At 43.7% G+C, this 15,708-nt stretch overlaps 1 protein-coding gene across 1 annotated transcript in view; it reads right to left on the bottom strand.

Moving 5' to 3' along the window:
- Positions 1 to 1,804: 1,804 nt before the first annotated feature.
- NT5E (5'-nucleotidase ecto) overlaps positions 1,805 to 15,708 on the bottom strand; it is a 45,258-nt gene continuing 31,354 nt past the window's right edge. Inside the window, exons 4-9 of the mRNA XM_032154552.2 lie at positions 11,531 to 11,728; positions 10,369 to 10,523; positions 8,271 to 8,376; positions 7,218 to 7,367; positions 5,695 to 5,895; positions 1,805 to 4,056 (exon numbers count right to left, since the gene is read on the bottom strand). Coding sequence (XP_032010443.1) covers positions 3,893 to 4,056; positions 5,695 to 5,895; positions 7,218 to 7,367; positions 8,271 to 8,376; positions 10,369 to 10,523; positions 11,531 to 11,728 — 974 coding nt within the window. The 3' untranslated portion in view covers positions 1,805 to 3,892. The remainder of the gene's footprint in view (positions 4,057 to 5,694; positions 5,896 to 7,217; positions 7,368 to 8,270; positions 8,377 to 10,368; positions 10,524 to 11,530; positions 11,729 to 15,708) is intronic.

Here is a 15,708-nt window from a genome sequence, read left to right as displayed (position 1 = left end):
AAAATAGCTCCCTGGGCCAGGTCCAGGCACCCCCTGCTGTGTCCAGCCTAGGGACTTGGTGCCCTGCATCCCAGCTGCTTTATTTAGCTCCAACCGTGGCTAAAGGGGGCCAAGATGCAGCTCGGGCCATGCATTCAGAGGGTGCAAACCCCAAGCCTTGGCAGCTTCCATGTGGTGTTGAGCCTGCAGGTGCACAGAAATCAAGAATCGAGATTTGGGAACCTCCTTCTAGATTTCAGAGGATGTATGGAAATGCCTGGATGTCCAGGCAGAAGTTTTACCATGGTGGCAGGGCCCTCATGGAGAGCCTCTGCTAGGGCAGTGCTGAATGGAAATGTGGGGTTGGACACCACACACAGAGTTCCCACTGGGGCACTGCCTAATGGAGCTGTGAGAAGAAGGCCCACTGGGGCACTGCCTAATGGAGCCATTAGAAGAGCTGTGAGAAGGGGGCTGTCAGAATGGTAGATTCACCAACAGCTTGTACCATGTGCCTGGAAAAGCCACAGGCAGTCAATGCCAGCTCATGAAAGCAACCAGGAGGCCGGGGGCGGGGTGGGGGCAGCTATACCCTGAAAAGCCACAGGGACGTAGCTGCTCAAGACCGTGGGAACCCACCTCTTGCATCAGCATGACTTGGATGTGAGATGTGGAGTCAAAGAAGGTCATTTTGTAGCTTTAAGATTTGACTGCCCTGCTGGATTTTGGACTTGCATGGGGCCTGTAGCCCCTTTGTTTTGACCAATTTCTCCCATTTGGAATGGCTGTATTTACCCAATGGCTGTACTCTAGTTGTATCTAGGAAGTAACTAGCTTGCTTTTGATTTTACAGGCTCATAGGTGGAAGGGATTTGCCTTGTCTCAGATGAGACTTTGGAATGTGGGCTTTTGAGTTAATGCTGGAATGAGTTGAGACTTTGGGGTACTGTTGGGAAGGCATGGTTGGTTTTGAAATGTGAGGACATGATATGTGGGAGGGGCCGGGGCAGAATGATATGGTTTGGCTGTGTTCCCACCCAAATCTCATCTTGAATTGTAGCTCCCATAATCCTCATGTGTCATGGGAGGGACCTGGTGTGAGGTAATTGAATCATGGGGGCAGGTCTTCCCCATGCTATTCTCATGATAGTGAATACGTCTCATGAGATGGTTTCATAAAGGGCAGTTACCCTTCACACACTCTGTTGCCTGCCTCCATGTAAGATGTGCCTTTGCTCCTTCTCCGCCTTCTGCCATGATTGTGAGGCCTCCCCAGCCATGTGGAACTGTAAGTCCATTAAGCCTCTTTTTCTTTATAAATTACCCAGTCTCGGGTATGTCCTTATTAGCAGCATGAGAATGGACTAATAGCCCAAACAAAGACAGCTAACATGGTTTTAACGTGTCTGACTGATGGAGGTATAACGAAACCAACTCATTGTGTTATTAGTATACTTGAGGAAGATCTTAGGCACACAGCCAGTACAGGTAAATTAAAATCCTCAACATTAACTTGGAAGTTTTTATTTGTAGGAATCAGTACTGGCCTCAAAACCATTTTTATAGCAGATTCTGTATATCAAAGCCACCAAATTTCGTAGTCTTTCTTAAAATACCACTCACTTTTCTCTCCTACTTAAAAATTGGATGCATTTTTCTTCTCATTTTAGGGGTGTGAGGGGGGATGGAGTGTCATCAGATGGTAAGTGGCTTATGATCAAGAGAAATGATACCAGTGAAAATCTGTCAGAGTTTTCCTTCAGTCATATTGTCTTTAGTTGCAGGTGTTTGAGTGAGAGAAGAAATAACTATCAAAGACCAAAGAGCTTATCTTCAATTTTATTGTTGGGAATCTACAATTGCAAAGTGGTTCAAAGTCATTTCTTACACCACTGCACAATACACACACACGTTTAGGAAACTTAAAAAAAGTTCTTTAAAAGAGTCTAATAAGATTTACCCTATTTTACTGGCCAAGTGTAAAAAGTAAACCCTAAATGTACCTTTCTCTAATTTTCCTTGTACAATCTTATTGACATTTTTTATAGCTAATCCATATATGCATAGAACTGAGGCTATTATTTTGCTGCAACAACTTTTATAAAAAGGTTATGAAGTTTAAAAGTATATTTTGTATCAAGAGTACTTAATATTTGTAAACACTAAGAAACAAACATACTTCCTATCAAAACCTCCAGCTGCCATTTGCACACTATTTTTAAGGTGAAGCCTCCCGTTTCTTGAATTACTTATGCAGAGCTGAGCAGGCTCATATGGTTCCACTCCCACCTTAAGTATTTGTTCTTTGGGCCTAAGTCATTTCATCAGCATGGGTATTTTCTGACCACCCACTCAGAGGGTCCCACTTTCCAGCAGAAGTTCTCATATCTGGACTTAAGAATGATTTACAGGCTGGGCACGGTGGCTCAAGCCTGTAATCCCAGCACTTTGGGAGGCTGAGGCAGGCGGATCACGAGGTCAGGAGATCGAGACCATCCTGGCTAACATGGTGAAAACCCGTCTCTACTAAAAATACAAAAAATTAGCCGGGCGTGTTGGCGGGCGCCTGTAGTCCCAGCTACTCGGGAGGCTGAGGCAGGAGAATGGCGTGAACCCGGGAGGCGGAGCTTGCAGTGAGCCGAGATGGCGCCACTGCACTCCAGCCTGGGCAACAGAGCGAGACTCTGTCTCAAAAAAAAAAAAAAGAATGATTTACAGTGACTGTTCAGATTTGGAGGCAGAGCAACTTAAAAAATGAATACCTCTTCCTAAAGTCATTTATTTTCTTCAAGAACTCTGGATGTTCCATAACTAGATGTGTGGTATGAGTAGAATGAATGCAGTGCTGGCATCTTGCTGGAGAGGGAAAAGTGCAGGTTTAGAATTACAGCTTATCTTAGAAGGTTCTCTTCTCATGATACCTTTATATTAGGAGAAGAAAGAGGACAGAGGAAGAGCTGATGAAATCTCATAAAATAACAGCTAATGCCATGTGTTGGGCACTATGCTTAACAAATATCTGTTTAACATGTGTAAATGCTCTTTAGCTCTTGCTTTTCTATAGTATAAAACAGTCCTGGTGTCCTGTTCTTCCCTTTCCTTTCTCTCCTGTCCTTTGACTGTCTTTTGCAGCCTCTGGCCTTTCTCATTATCTACTACAGCTTGCTACCTGACTCATCAAAGGCACATGGGTATTGCAAGAGAGGATGGTATCCTGTGTTTATACCATTAAACTTGCTATTATAACAGGAGCTATAAAGTGAAAAAATAGAGACAAGAAATAAAGCAGAGATTTGTCATCCATGAGCTTGGGGCTATTGATAATTATGAAGAGAGGAAATATTAAATATCATTCTGAACAGTAACTTGATATAGTTGAGAATGCTGGACTTGAGTTCAGAAGACCTAGGTCTAGGTCTTGGATCTGTCAGCGTTAGCTGTATGGTCAAGTCAACCCTTTCTGAGCTTCAGTTTTTTTTCATCTGACAGGTGGGAAAAACATCTCTCTTTCCTACCAAAAGTAAGTTGTGGATATCAAATGAGACAATGTGCTTAAAACTTCCTTGTGAATGATAAAATTTTATGTAAACATAAGCTGTTTGATGGATTAGAAATGGATATGAAGAAGAAAAATATGGTTTAAAATTGTTAGTAAAATTTTATTAAAATTTGGACACGTAAACTATAGTTGGCTTTCTCCTTATAGGGCCCTATGTTAATTTTTTTCTAACTCACTAGCTTGCTGACCCTGAGTAATCATGTCAGTCTCTTCATTTTATAATGCTCTAACCTTCAGATTCTAGGAGCCTGTAAAGATGGTTTTTGCTGTCACAAAGCCAGGTCCTAAAAGGCAGATTTGAATCTCACTTGAAAAAATGCAGTTTCACACATTAAATGCAAGGAGAATTTTTGGCTATTGGTATAAAACAAAGATCACTGCCCAAAATGAAAGAAATATTAAAGAAAAGCTTCCATGGCAGTGACTTCCTGTGGAAAACTTGATCCGACCTTCAACTGCTGGATAAATTACTTTCATTTTTGAGATATATGTAGAAACCACGTTGATATCTTGGTCACCTAGAAAAACATATACATTCTTTTAACTACAGAAAAGGTAATTATCAATCAACAGTAAGGTAGTCCTTTGTAATTATAAAAGGGAAGCTATTTCATAAGCAGGGGTAAAGCGTCACAGAAGACAAGAATGCTAGTGATCATAAGTACAAAGAATTTGATTGCTTTTTCATGCTCCAGATGTAAAATGTGTCTGTTGTTCAATATTGGGTAATTGGGGGAAGTAGAGTTGCCTCAGCTCTGAGATGACTCTAGAAAGAGGTCATTGACATCATAGCCTTTGAACCACTCCAGAACAAGGGCATTAGGGAACTGGGTCAAGAGCAATTAGTTGAAAGATAAAACTGGCTTCCTTTTGCTTGCCTGCCCTATAATTATTTTCACATAATTGATGATGGGACTTAGGGGGATTTCCTTTACCAAAGAGAGGAGAGGATAAATGCTAATTGCCTATAGCTACAACAAACCCGTGGGAACCTAACAGAATTTTATTTTAAAAATATCACCCCAGTATTTAAGAACCCTTCTCTCTTCAGTGGTTTTCACTTCTGGGTGTACACTAGAATCACAGAAAAAGAGTTTAGCCCCAATCCAATTAACTTAGAATCTCTTAAGAGCTGTGGCCGAGCCATTGGTATTTAGTTTAAAATGCTCCTGAAGTGATTCTAATGTATAACCAGTGTTGAGAACCCTTAGGTCCAGGGCTTCCTTAGCCTTCTGCATGAGCTCCTCTCTCTAAAATCCTTCAGTCTAGGCTTGAGTGGTGGACAGCTGATGGCCATCAGCCTCTTTGTCTCATGGGGCTTTTATGCCTGCCCTTCCATCTTCTGTCACGGAAGGGACAGAAGAAGCCAGCACCTTTCCTCCCAGGAAGGGCTGCCTCCTTTGGTCTGGTCCTGCCCTCCACCCTCCTTGGAATAAGTAGCTAAAATGACAGGTCCAGCATGATAAGACTGAGGAAGATCCTGGTGGAACTTCCCAGAGATGCCAAGAAACTGCTTGTGTGTCTTGCAAGCATGCTGGTCTCTGCCCTAGGAAGAGGAAGGGGAAGTGTGTTCTATGTCAGTGGTCTGTATGCACATAATGTGACTCTCAACAGAATTTCTAAAAGTGAGGCTGGCATATAATGTCCCTCAATGCTGCCAGAAATACCAACTGACATCAAGTATGGTTATTCCTATGATTTGTACCACCAACCCACTGTACTGAAAGGGCAGTGCTTACCCCTTCCACTTCTACCTGACTGATTCACACAGAAAGCTTCTTCAAGAAAGAAAATTTAAATGATTTAATGTGATGGTTTTCCATATCCTAAAATTCCAGAGGTGTGATTTTTCTGTAAATGCAAAACTCATTTACATTTCACAATTTAAATAGCTGCTTAGATGTAGTTAAAAGGATTTTAAAACATTTTTGATTTACAAATGTTTTCTCTCTGGGGTTGGATGAAGGCATGTGTGTGCTCGGGGAGTGACAGGGTACATGATCCTCTGCTGTGCTGTGCTGCTGCTTTCCAACAAGCAAAGCAGGAGGGAGTCAGCAATACAGGGAGTCACTTTGCCCTCCTGGCACCACTAGAAGCTCCCTTTCTTGGCCCAATTTTGTTGTTCTTTAGAGAAAGGAAGAGACAGTCATGCTTACCAGAGTCATGTCTTAATAATTCATCTTTTATCATCTGGAACCCATCTCCACCATTGGCCAGGAAGTTTGGGAGGATCACCTTATATACCTCGTCCATTTTGAGAGGGTCATAACTGGGCACTCGACACTTGGTGCAAAGAACATCTAATTTGACTACTCTGTCTCCAGGTTTTCGGGAAAGATCATATACCACATGGATTCCTAGAAAAGAAATGAGTCTGTTTCCACCAGATCCAAAGGGAGATTTCTGTTTCCTAAGGAATTTTGGCCAAACTCTAGAATTGGGGCATGGGGTTGTGGTTTTTCCTTTAGTTTAAACCTGAGTGAAATTTTATCAAGAGAATTGTGACATTACAGCCACCCTTTATTCTTGAGTCCTTCCAGGACATACGAGAACCACTGGAAGGAAAACCAGCTCTGGACCAGAATGGGCAAAGGGTGACTCTACATGGAGAAACCACGTCTTTTTCTGTTTTTCCCTTAAAATGCTGAATTGGCTTACTAAATTGATTCAATGGCCTTAGAAAGTGAGAAACAGATCAGAGGCACAGAGCATTTTACAATTTTGAAGACCATTAAATGGTGGTCATTTGGGATTGGGTGACTTTCACAAGGCATAGAGCTATGCAGTGCTTTGCTAGAGCATCAAAAAACTGCTTTTCCCTCAACTCCCTTCTGGGAAAATGGAGGATGTTTGGGTTGCCCCATAGGCAGTAGGATAGGGCCCCACTGCCTTCTGTAGCCCTTCAATCTCAACAGCAATGTGTTCTGCAGAGGAGAACTCAGCAAAGCAATTCTATCAATCAAGCGGGACCACAACCTAAGGTTAAAAAAATGAGGCCAGATTATGGTTTCCAGGTAAAATAAGATTGCTTTTAAAGGATTAATTCACTGGACTGTGGAATTATTAACAAAAGTGTTTCAGAAGTCCTTGGCAATTTAGGAAGCATTTATTTCCGTTCAACTTTCACTGCAGCCCATGAGATAAACAGGAAAGGTTTTCTCCCTGTGCGCAGAGGGGTTGAGAACTTGCCCCAGGTCACATGGGATTAGAACCAGGTGTGTCTAGAATCAGGTGTGTCTGTGCAGTAGGCTGTTCCTTCCAGGAATCATCCTGGTTAATACAGATTGGACAGCATTCCTGTAAATCTTGGCATGGTTCTGGGCAACGATGAGTAGAACAGAGGAGAGGATTTAAAACATATATATATTGAATGCTTAAATAACTAAGATTTTATTAGAAACTAGACCTCAAAGCAGCTGACCTGCTTAGAGGGCCCACCTGATGTCCAAATCAGACTTGGCAGATACTGCTTATTGCCAGGGCTTTGGGGCTTTGACCCCAACCTAATCTCAGTGGCTCTGAGAGTCCACAGCCATTAAAGGATAAGGTATTGGTTTTGGGTGGGGAAAAATCCAAACCAACTTGACCACAAGAATTTTGGTGAAGGGGAAGCTGAGCCAACCAGCAGGAAATGCCATGTCACTTTAGATGGGCCAGCCCTACAGGATGGGTGACTTACCGCCCACCTGCAGGAACTCTCCGGTGGACTGGCCATAGCGGTGCACGCTGTGCTCAAAGGCCTTCTTCAGGGTGGAACCTTTTAACTGGACCAGGTCAAATGTGCCTCCAAAGGGCAATACAGCAGCCAGGTTCTCCCAGGTAATTGTGCCTGAGGGTAGTCACAGATGAGGCAAGAAGGAAAATAACTTGAGAAAATGCTTACACCATGACCAGTTTCCCTCAGTGCTGGGGGAAGAAATGAGGGGGACATGGGGAGGCTTATAGAGCATCATCAGCTATGTCTAAGTGGTTCCTGACACTGAGGGAGGGAATGAGTTTAGGAGGCCTCTGGCCCTGCACTCCATCACTGGGCAAGATGGCGGGAGCTCACAAATGGCTGTGCCTCAGTTCACCATGCTCAGTCTTAGATCTGCTAGCTTGGGGCTGGATCTCCAGTAGTTTGTTTTGCATTGTTCCGTTCCTCCAGACAATGTGTCCCTGCAACCTCTCCCTGTTGTCTGACAATGGGATGCGTTTGGGGCCTTATACTGATACTGACTGGTTTTCACAGTAAATCAGGGAGGGCTACAAGAGTGTCTTGAGTATTTGTGTAGTTGATTTGTTTTGCCATATGATATAATCTTGGATATCTGTAAATATACTAAGGTAACATTTTAATCCAGTGGTATGTCTTTTGCAGGACAGAAGATTGGTGATTTTGTCTCTTTTTCAGATGCCAAGGTGGCGACTGTTGTTATTTTGCATAAATCAGAAACAACTAGTATAGCTTTGTAAGTCAGAAATTCAGACCAAGTTTGAGTTCCACTAACCTTACCTGCAGCTTCTGTGTGTGAATACATATAAGAACACACAAGCTTGTGTGTGTCCTTCGGGCTAGATTTTAGACCTTAATAATGGCTAACCCTAAGTTAAAGGACTGACATTCTGGTACATGGCTGGCGGCAGAGATGAACTGAGGCTGAACGTGGGTGTGTTCAGGGCAAGAACCACAGCAGAAAAGGAGATCAGAGAGAGAACATGACACACTGAGGAGCTGGGCCTGGGAGCATACCATTGTTGCGCTCATCAATGGGCGACCGGATACCACCTCCATTTAAAATGCACATAGATACATGGTTCCAGAACATTTCATCCGCATGTCTGAGGTTGTTGTTAATCTGCAACAGTAGCACAGATTTACACTAGTTACTCTGGTTCTTCTTCCTTAGGATCAGCTTCAGGAATCTGGTTAGCTCTAGTGAGGAAATAAAGGTACTTTTCACCTGCTGCTGTGTTCCCAGGGATCTCTCAACTATAATTAGAACTAATTTTATGCTCCCAGAAGTAAAAATATACTGTTACCAGTCCATGTCAAACTCTTAGTTCCCCCTCCTAAAAATCCCATACTGTCAGGCCAGGTGGCCTTAGCAAAATGGTCTCCCGGTTGTAGCCCTGGTGTCGGGACTGGGCCTCCCATGCAAGGTGGCCTGCAAAGCCACTCCTGCACAGGCTTCTCCAGGGCAAGCTATGCACTCTTCCTGATTCTGAGGGCTTGGCCCTAGAGCCTGCTCAACACCAGACCTCATGCCAAAGAGAACCTGGCCTCCATGTCTGTGTCTCCAGCTGATTCCCAAGTTGGCAGTTTTGGAAAGACAGAGACCGCCTTTTGAAACTGGGGAGAATCACATCCATTCTTTTATTTTACAAAATATATGTTTAGTTATATGAAATAAAATGAATATATTCTCATTTAGGAGAAAAAAAGCAAAAAAAAAAAAAAAAAAAAAAAGGCCAGGCATGGTGGCTCACACCTGTAAATCCCAGCATTTTGGGAGGCTGTGGCAGGTGGACCACCTAAGGTCAGGAGTTCGAGACCAGCCTAGCCAACATGGTGAAACCCCGTCTCTACTAAAAATACAAAAATTAGCTGGGCATGGTAGTGGACACCTCTAATCCCAGCTACTTGGGAGGCTGAAGCAGGAGAATCGCTTGAACCCGAGGGACGGAGTTTGCAGTGAGCTGAGATCATGGCACTGCACTACAGCATGGACGACAGAGCAAGACTCCATCTCAAAAAATAAATAAATAAATAAAATAAAAAGCAAAAGCTCTCCTTTGTTCTAGCCGCTTTAACAGAGTGGGTAACACTGTCAAGAGCCTGGGTTGTTTCCCTCCAGACTTCTCTTAACATTTATATACCAGCTTCTCCTTAACTACTTCTCTGGCACTGACCGCATGATGCCGAGGAGACACCATGAGTCTGGTCTTGGCATGAGCATGATTGTTGTCATTTAACATGGCAAACATTTATTGAGTGCAGTTGTATCCTGGGCACTGGGCAATGCATGCCAAGCACTGACAGAAATGACTTCCCTGGGTGCAGGCTGTGAGCCCATGGAAGTGGTAGTCCGACACAGGAGACCTTGGCTCAGTAAGTCCCCCAGAGAGCTACCATGGCCATTCTGCCTGGAGACAAGTAGATGGTCTTGTTCTTCATAGCTGATCTTGCTCAGCCATAGGACTTGTTATTACCATTAAAACTGTGTGTTGTCTTTCTGTGCCTGTGAAAGAGGTTCCTGTCACACAAGGCCAAGGTTCTGTGGAGTCAAGTGAACAGATGAGGGAAAAACAGTCTGGCCAAGTGGGATCCAAGCAGATATGCTTTTATCTATTATGTTGATATCTCCAGGGTAGCAGAGTTTGTGCATTTGCATCATCTTACAAAAGGAAAGCAACATCCAAAATTCAGACATCTAAGAACACTTTAAAATAAAGGTTTTAGTTCTTGTAAAGCAATATGTTGGTGGTTACCTGATCTCCTTCCAGCACCTTAAGAAGGTTCTGAGTATGAAGCTACATCAGGCTTTTGTTTAGGCACTAGTGTTTTATTTATTTTTCATATTTATTTAATTTTAGAGTCTCGCTCTGTTGCCCAGGCTGGAGTGCAATGGTGCAATTATAGCTCACTGCAGCCTCCTGGGCTCAAGCCATCCTCCCACCTAGGCCTCCCGAGTAGCTGGGACTATAGGGACATGCCACCACCCTGGCTAAAAATGTTTTGAAATCCCTCATTCTGTAGCTATCAGTCTATCCCTTCTCACATCCTTCCTTACTCTTCCCTCTTCATTTCCTTCCTCCCTAGCATATATCCACTCCTGCTGATGACTTACCATTGCATCACAAATCAGATTGCCCATGTTGCATTCTCTAAAGCGGCACGATTGAGAGGAGCCATCCAGATAGACAATTGTTTTCCCCAGTTCCTGGGTAGAATAATTATCCAATTTTATCCTCCATTTGTTAATGTCTGCTTTTATGCCTGGATCTAAAAGAAAGAAAAGAAGTTAGCCTACAATTAAAGCAAATCTCACACTGGGCTAAATTCTGGAAAAGGAATGAAACATCATCTATCTTACTTGCTGTGAGAACATATTTCTTTACCATATTTGTGTGCATTTTGGTTTTGACCATGAAATTTCCTTAGGAACTTCTATTTTGTTTCCTGGTCATAAGACCTGGAATGCATCTTAATTTAAGAATATTATGAACATCTACCAACTCATCACATCTGTATGAGCTACCCATTGGCCCACCTGGGACAGCATTAGCGGTGGCGGTAGGAGCTCTGAAAGGCCCAGGGGCAGTTATAAAAGGCCTGCTGAGGTGCAGCTGGGCTATTGCTGTCAGCGTGGTCCTGGGCCCCTTACCCATCTGGCTACTGAGAGGCCTGTGTTGTGACTACAGGCTCTCCTGGGTGCTGTGCACCTCACCTTCCTGACGTGATCATAGTCAACAGAAAAGGGAAGGTGAGAGACAAGCACAGGATTGTGTTCTGTATACATATGAAAATCAATGATATAAAAATGTATTTTTACTCTGAGGCTCAGACATAAAAATAAGGTACTCCCTCATTTGATAAAGAAACTGAGGCTCATGAGATTGGGCAACTTGCCCAAGGCACACTGCCTCTAGTTGGGGGGCCAGGACTTGAGCCCTGCTCTGCCCAATTTGAACCCCTTTAGTTCAGTTATCTCTCCTGTAAACACAAGCTGAGAGTGGCTTTTGCATGTCAGGATCAAGATTTTAAAAGGCAGAGGAAGCAGTGATGTATGGAATCCGATGCTGAGAAGACTTGAAGAAGCAAGTGGGGCTTTTGGCATTTGGGTGTGTTTTAAATCTATCCATGAAGAGGGCAAACTCAAGGAAGAAGCTAAATTCTTCAACAGTATTATAGTCTTTTCCTGAAACATTAAAGGAAAAAAATGGGAAGGAGGAAAATATCCAGCCATCTAAATTTTAGATTGGTGGAACATTCCCCTGAACTTCACTTACCTTCAGGAATGCTGCTGTTTAGAAGAATGGGATTTCCATGGGAAGAGATGACATTTCCTCTTTCATCAAACTCGATCTTCAGATAGCCTAAGTATTTGCCAAAAGCATAGGCCTGGACTACAGGAACCTTCCGCCCATCATCAGAAGTGACTATGAATGGGTACTTCCCAGCAGGCACCTCTTTGGAAGGTGGATTGCCTGAAATAAAAGAGCCACAGCTGATCAAGTCAGCCCTTGTACATACATGGCTGGCTGTAGGCCAGCAGGCCACTGGCTGGATGACAGAGTTCTAAATTGATGATTTGCCATCTGTTGCTCTACATAGTTAGTCTTTCAGAGCCCTCTCTGGGCATTTGCCCATTTCCGAATGCCCTTTTGGTACATGAATCCTACCATTCTCAACTCAGCAGTCATTTACAAGCTCTTCCTAAGACCCGGGCATTGTGCTTGTGCTGTGGGGCACACAAAGATGGAACGCTGCGAAGAGTATCCTCCAGGCCCACTGTGGCTCCATTCTTACTAGCCAGGTGGATTAGCCAAGCCACTTTACCATACTGTAGTTCAGTTTCCTTGCCTATAAAGTGGGTGAAACGCATTTTAAATGAAATCCATTTTAAACAATCCCTATTTTACAGGGCAGTTGAGAGGATTAAATATCTAAACTCCCTAGCTGGGTGCCTGGCACATTGTAGGTGCTCAATAAATATACAATAAGAGTGTATTTTTTCCCTTATAAGGGAATAGCAATCTCTAGAAACTCCAGACATGTACTTCAGAGCTTAAAATCTTTAGTAGAAGATGCAGAGATGACAAAGAGCTGTTCTTGGGGTTTGCTGCTAAATTTTGCATCCCTTCAGGTGTCTTTTAGAAGAGCCACATTCACCCTGAGGGCCAACAAGCATGCACACTCCTGACCCCAGCCAGCCCTCACACTGGTCAGGTTCTGCAGGCCTCTGTCTCAAAGGGGAGGTGTGGGAGCTGCTCATCACCCAGAGGCTAGGAGGCCCACCACTGCCTGGAGTAGTGGAGAGTATGCAGGAGGGTGGAGAGTGTCGCCATACAGGGAGCAGGCACCCTAGCCTTTAATCACTTAGCACATTTAAGTTCCTTAACTGTGGACCTGCTTCAGGCACTCTGTGGCTTATATCTTACCTCCAAGGAGACAATGGCACAGTTCAGCTGTTTCAAATTAGAGACTATGGGACAGATTCATTTGACCCCATTACTGTTTCTATCATCTCCCTCATCATACCCATGGCTAGTCGTTCCTATTAAATATTTACAGAGGGTCCAGAGAACTTCAGCACATGTTGGTTACACACATGGACCTGTTACGAGAATCAGCCATGAGCCAGGCCCTGGGCTTAATCTCATTTAGTCCTCCAAGCTTCCCATGGGGCAGGTCCTCTATTATCTGTACTCTGCGGACAAGAAAATTGATTGTCATAGACAGAGTACCCACGGTCACACATCTGGTATGTGATGAGGGTTGGGAGGAGGCAGACTGAAAACCCAGGCTGTGAGGTACTGGAGCTTATGTTTTCTCCACTACCCACAAGCCTACCGTGTATTTTTTTTTTCCTAAAGTCTGCAAGCTGGTTGTGAAAGGCCACTTAACAAATCAAATGCAAACCCAGGATTTGCATGTTTGTGTCCCAAGCTCTTTCTGGGCTTCTCTTTTCACATAAGACAAGCTGGGTAACATGTTATGAAGAACCCAATCCTGCCATGCTCCTATGCCAAGAGCAGCCCCCCTTTCAGCTCAATAACCACAGGGCAGAAGCACTGCAAATACCGACGCTTCACAAGCAGGAAATAGTTGTTGCCAATATTAATGTCCAATTTTCTTGCTCTCATTGGGGAAAAAAAAGAAAAAGGTCTTGGAACTTTACTTTTACAGAAGCACCCAACTTGAGATCCAGAGAAAGCCTTTGCTCCATCTCCATCTGTAGTGGATGCAGATGTTGTCTGTGACAGTGGCAGACAACGTGATGAATAGAAGACCAGCATGGAAGGTTAACATCCTACTCAGCCTCATTCTGCTATGTGCTGGTCCTCCTCCGGGCAAGCCTGGTGCCTGGTTTTTACTTCAGGGGACCAGGTGGTTATGGCAGCCTCTGTCAGTTCCTCTGATTACAGATGCTTGGGCGGTGCAATTCCCCAAATGTCCACAAGGTGGCGGAGAACGCCCCTCCCAGGGAGAGAAAGCACTAGTTGCAGATATCAGGAGTCTGTCAGTTTCCTGGAAACCGAAGAGCTAGGCAAGCCTGATCTTTTTTTTGGCCTTTATCTTTCTGCCTTCTGTAGAAATATCTGAGCTTAAAAAGAATGTAAAAGTTAGGAATCCAGTAATCCGGTCAGATGCCTCAGCATGCACTATGCAAATAGGAGCCAGCAATCTCAGCTCCAGAAAATATTCATTCATTTGGAAAGACCTCCACGATCCTCTTGTCGTTGGCATATTAAATGGGCTTAATCAGGAACAATAAGGAAGATGCTAACCATGCAGCGGGGGCGATAGCTGGTCTAGTTTGGCTAATCTCTGCCTCCTCCACAGCTGAGCGCTTTCTGCTCCCCTTCAACTCGGCAGTCCCAGGAAACCACTGACACAGAAACCAGTCCAGGGCTTCACATTTTCCCACCATTCCATGCTGTTCAGCTGAAGATGTTCGTGCCCAGAATATTTTTTCCACAAAGAGCTACACATCTGTCTTTAGAAACCTGACTTGTCATCTTGGCAGGAAAGAAGATGTTCACCAGAACTCTGTTCCAGTCATCTAGCCAAGAATTCATTCAGGAACCAAACCCAACGGGGCTATGGAGTTGTGGACTGACATCTGGAGTTTATAAAGTCTGCATTTCCCAGCATGGAGTGGGTGCTTGAAGGAACTTCAAAGGACTATGTCCTGGGAGCCAAGGAATGCGGTGAACCTAAGTGTGGGTCTGGACAATTGCCCTTCTCGTGTCACATGGTAATAGACAGAAGTGCCAGGGAGCAGCCTTTTCTTTCCCTTTCTCTCTCTATTTTTTTCTTTCTTCCACCTTCCCTCCCTCCCTCTTTTCCTTTTTTCCCTCCTTCCTTCCTCTTTTTTCTTTCTTTCTTTCAACAGGGCCTCATTCTGTTGCCCAGGCTAGAGTTCAGTGGTCTCCAGTTCCTGGGCTCAAGCAGTCCTCTCACCTTGGCCTCCAAAAGTGCTGGGTTTATAGGCATGAGCCACCCACCTGGCCTGATGTGGTTTTCAATGGACTGAAGTATAAAATGTTGTAAGGCAGTCCATGCTATGATTTTAACACAAGAACTGGTTTAAGAATTCCTGAATTGGGACCACATAAGAGGACTGGATAAAAAGGATTGGTAATTAGGTTATTTCAAATGATTGCTTCTAAGGGACTTGACTCTTTCTTTTAAATTACTTAGAAGTGCACACTCCCTGGATGCTCCTTTTATCTGTCTACTTCTCTACACTTCCTCAAGCAAGCTAGTCTTGACCACTACTGTCTTGTGCCTAGGTTACTGTGACAGCTTCCTAGTCTCTGTAGTTCTCTTCTATGCTTCTTTCTATTCCAGTCTCCACACAGCAGCCTGAGTGATCTTTCTAAAACATAAATATGATCATGCACTTCCTGTTTTTAGATATTTCAAAAACATTAACAGTTTTAACATGAATATCCTAACCTATAAGACCTGCATGATGTGGCCCTTTCTTATCATGCCAGCTTCATCTAGAACATTCAGTCTGCCCTTCAGCATTCTTAGCATCTTCTCATTCCTAGACCACACGCACGTGCCCAGGAACCTTATGGAGTAAAGAGCTTCTGAAGCCAGAGGGCTACATGTGAATTAGTTACATCTTTTTACTTCTTCTTTATTCATCTGTAAAGTGGAAAAAAAGTAAAATCACCTACCTTACAGAGTTATTGTGGGGATTAAAGAAGTTAATGCAGCAAGTGAAGCCTGACTCGACTCAAGGGAAATGCTTAATAAAGATTAACAGTGATTATTGACCATGGTAACTCCTGGACATCTTTCTGATCTTCGCCCTAATGTTAGTCCATCAGGGAAACGCTCACTGATGATCCTCTAGACTTGGCCAAATCCTCCTTTTATATGCTCTCACAGCATCTTGTACTTTTCCTTTCATACTATGCTTTGTAATTATATATAATATGATTTATTT

This window comes from Hylobates moloch, unplaced genomic scaffold (assembly GCF_009828535.3).
Source record: "Hylobates moloch isolate HMO894 unplaced genomic scaffold, HMol_V3 SCAFFOLD_2, whole genome shotgun sequence".
In the NCBI taxonomy this organism is placed as follows: domain Eukaryota; kingdom Metazoa; phylum Chordata; class Mammalia; order Primates; family Hylobatidae; genus Hylobates; species Hylobates moloch.
Note: the sequence above shows the minus strand (reverse complement) of the source record. Positions and strands in the feature narration are given on the sequence as shown.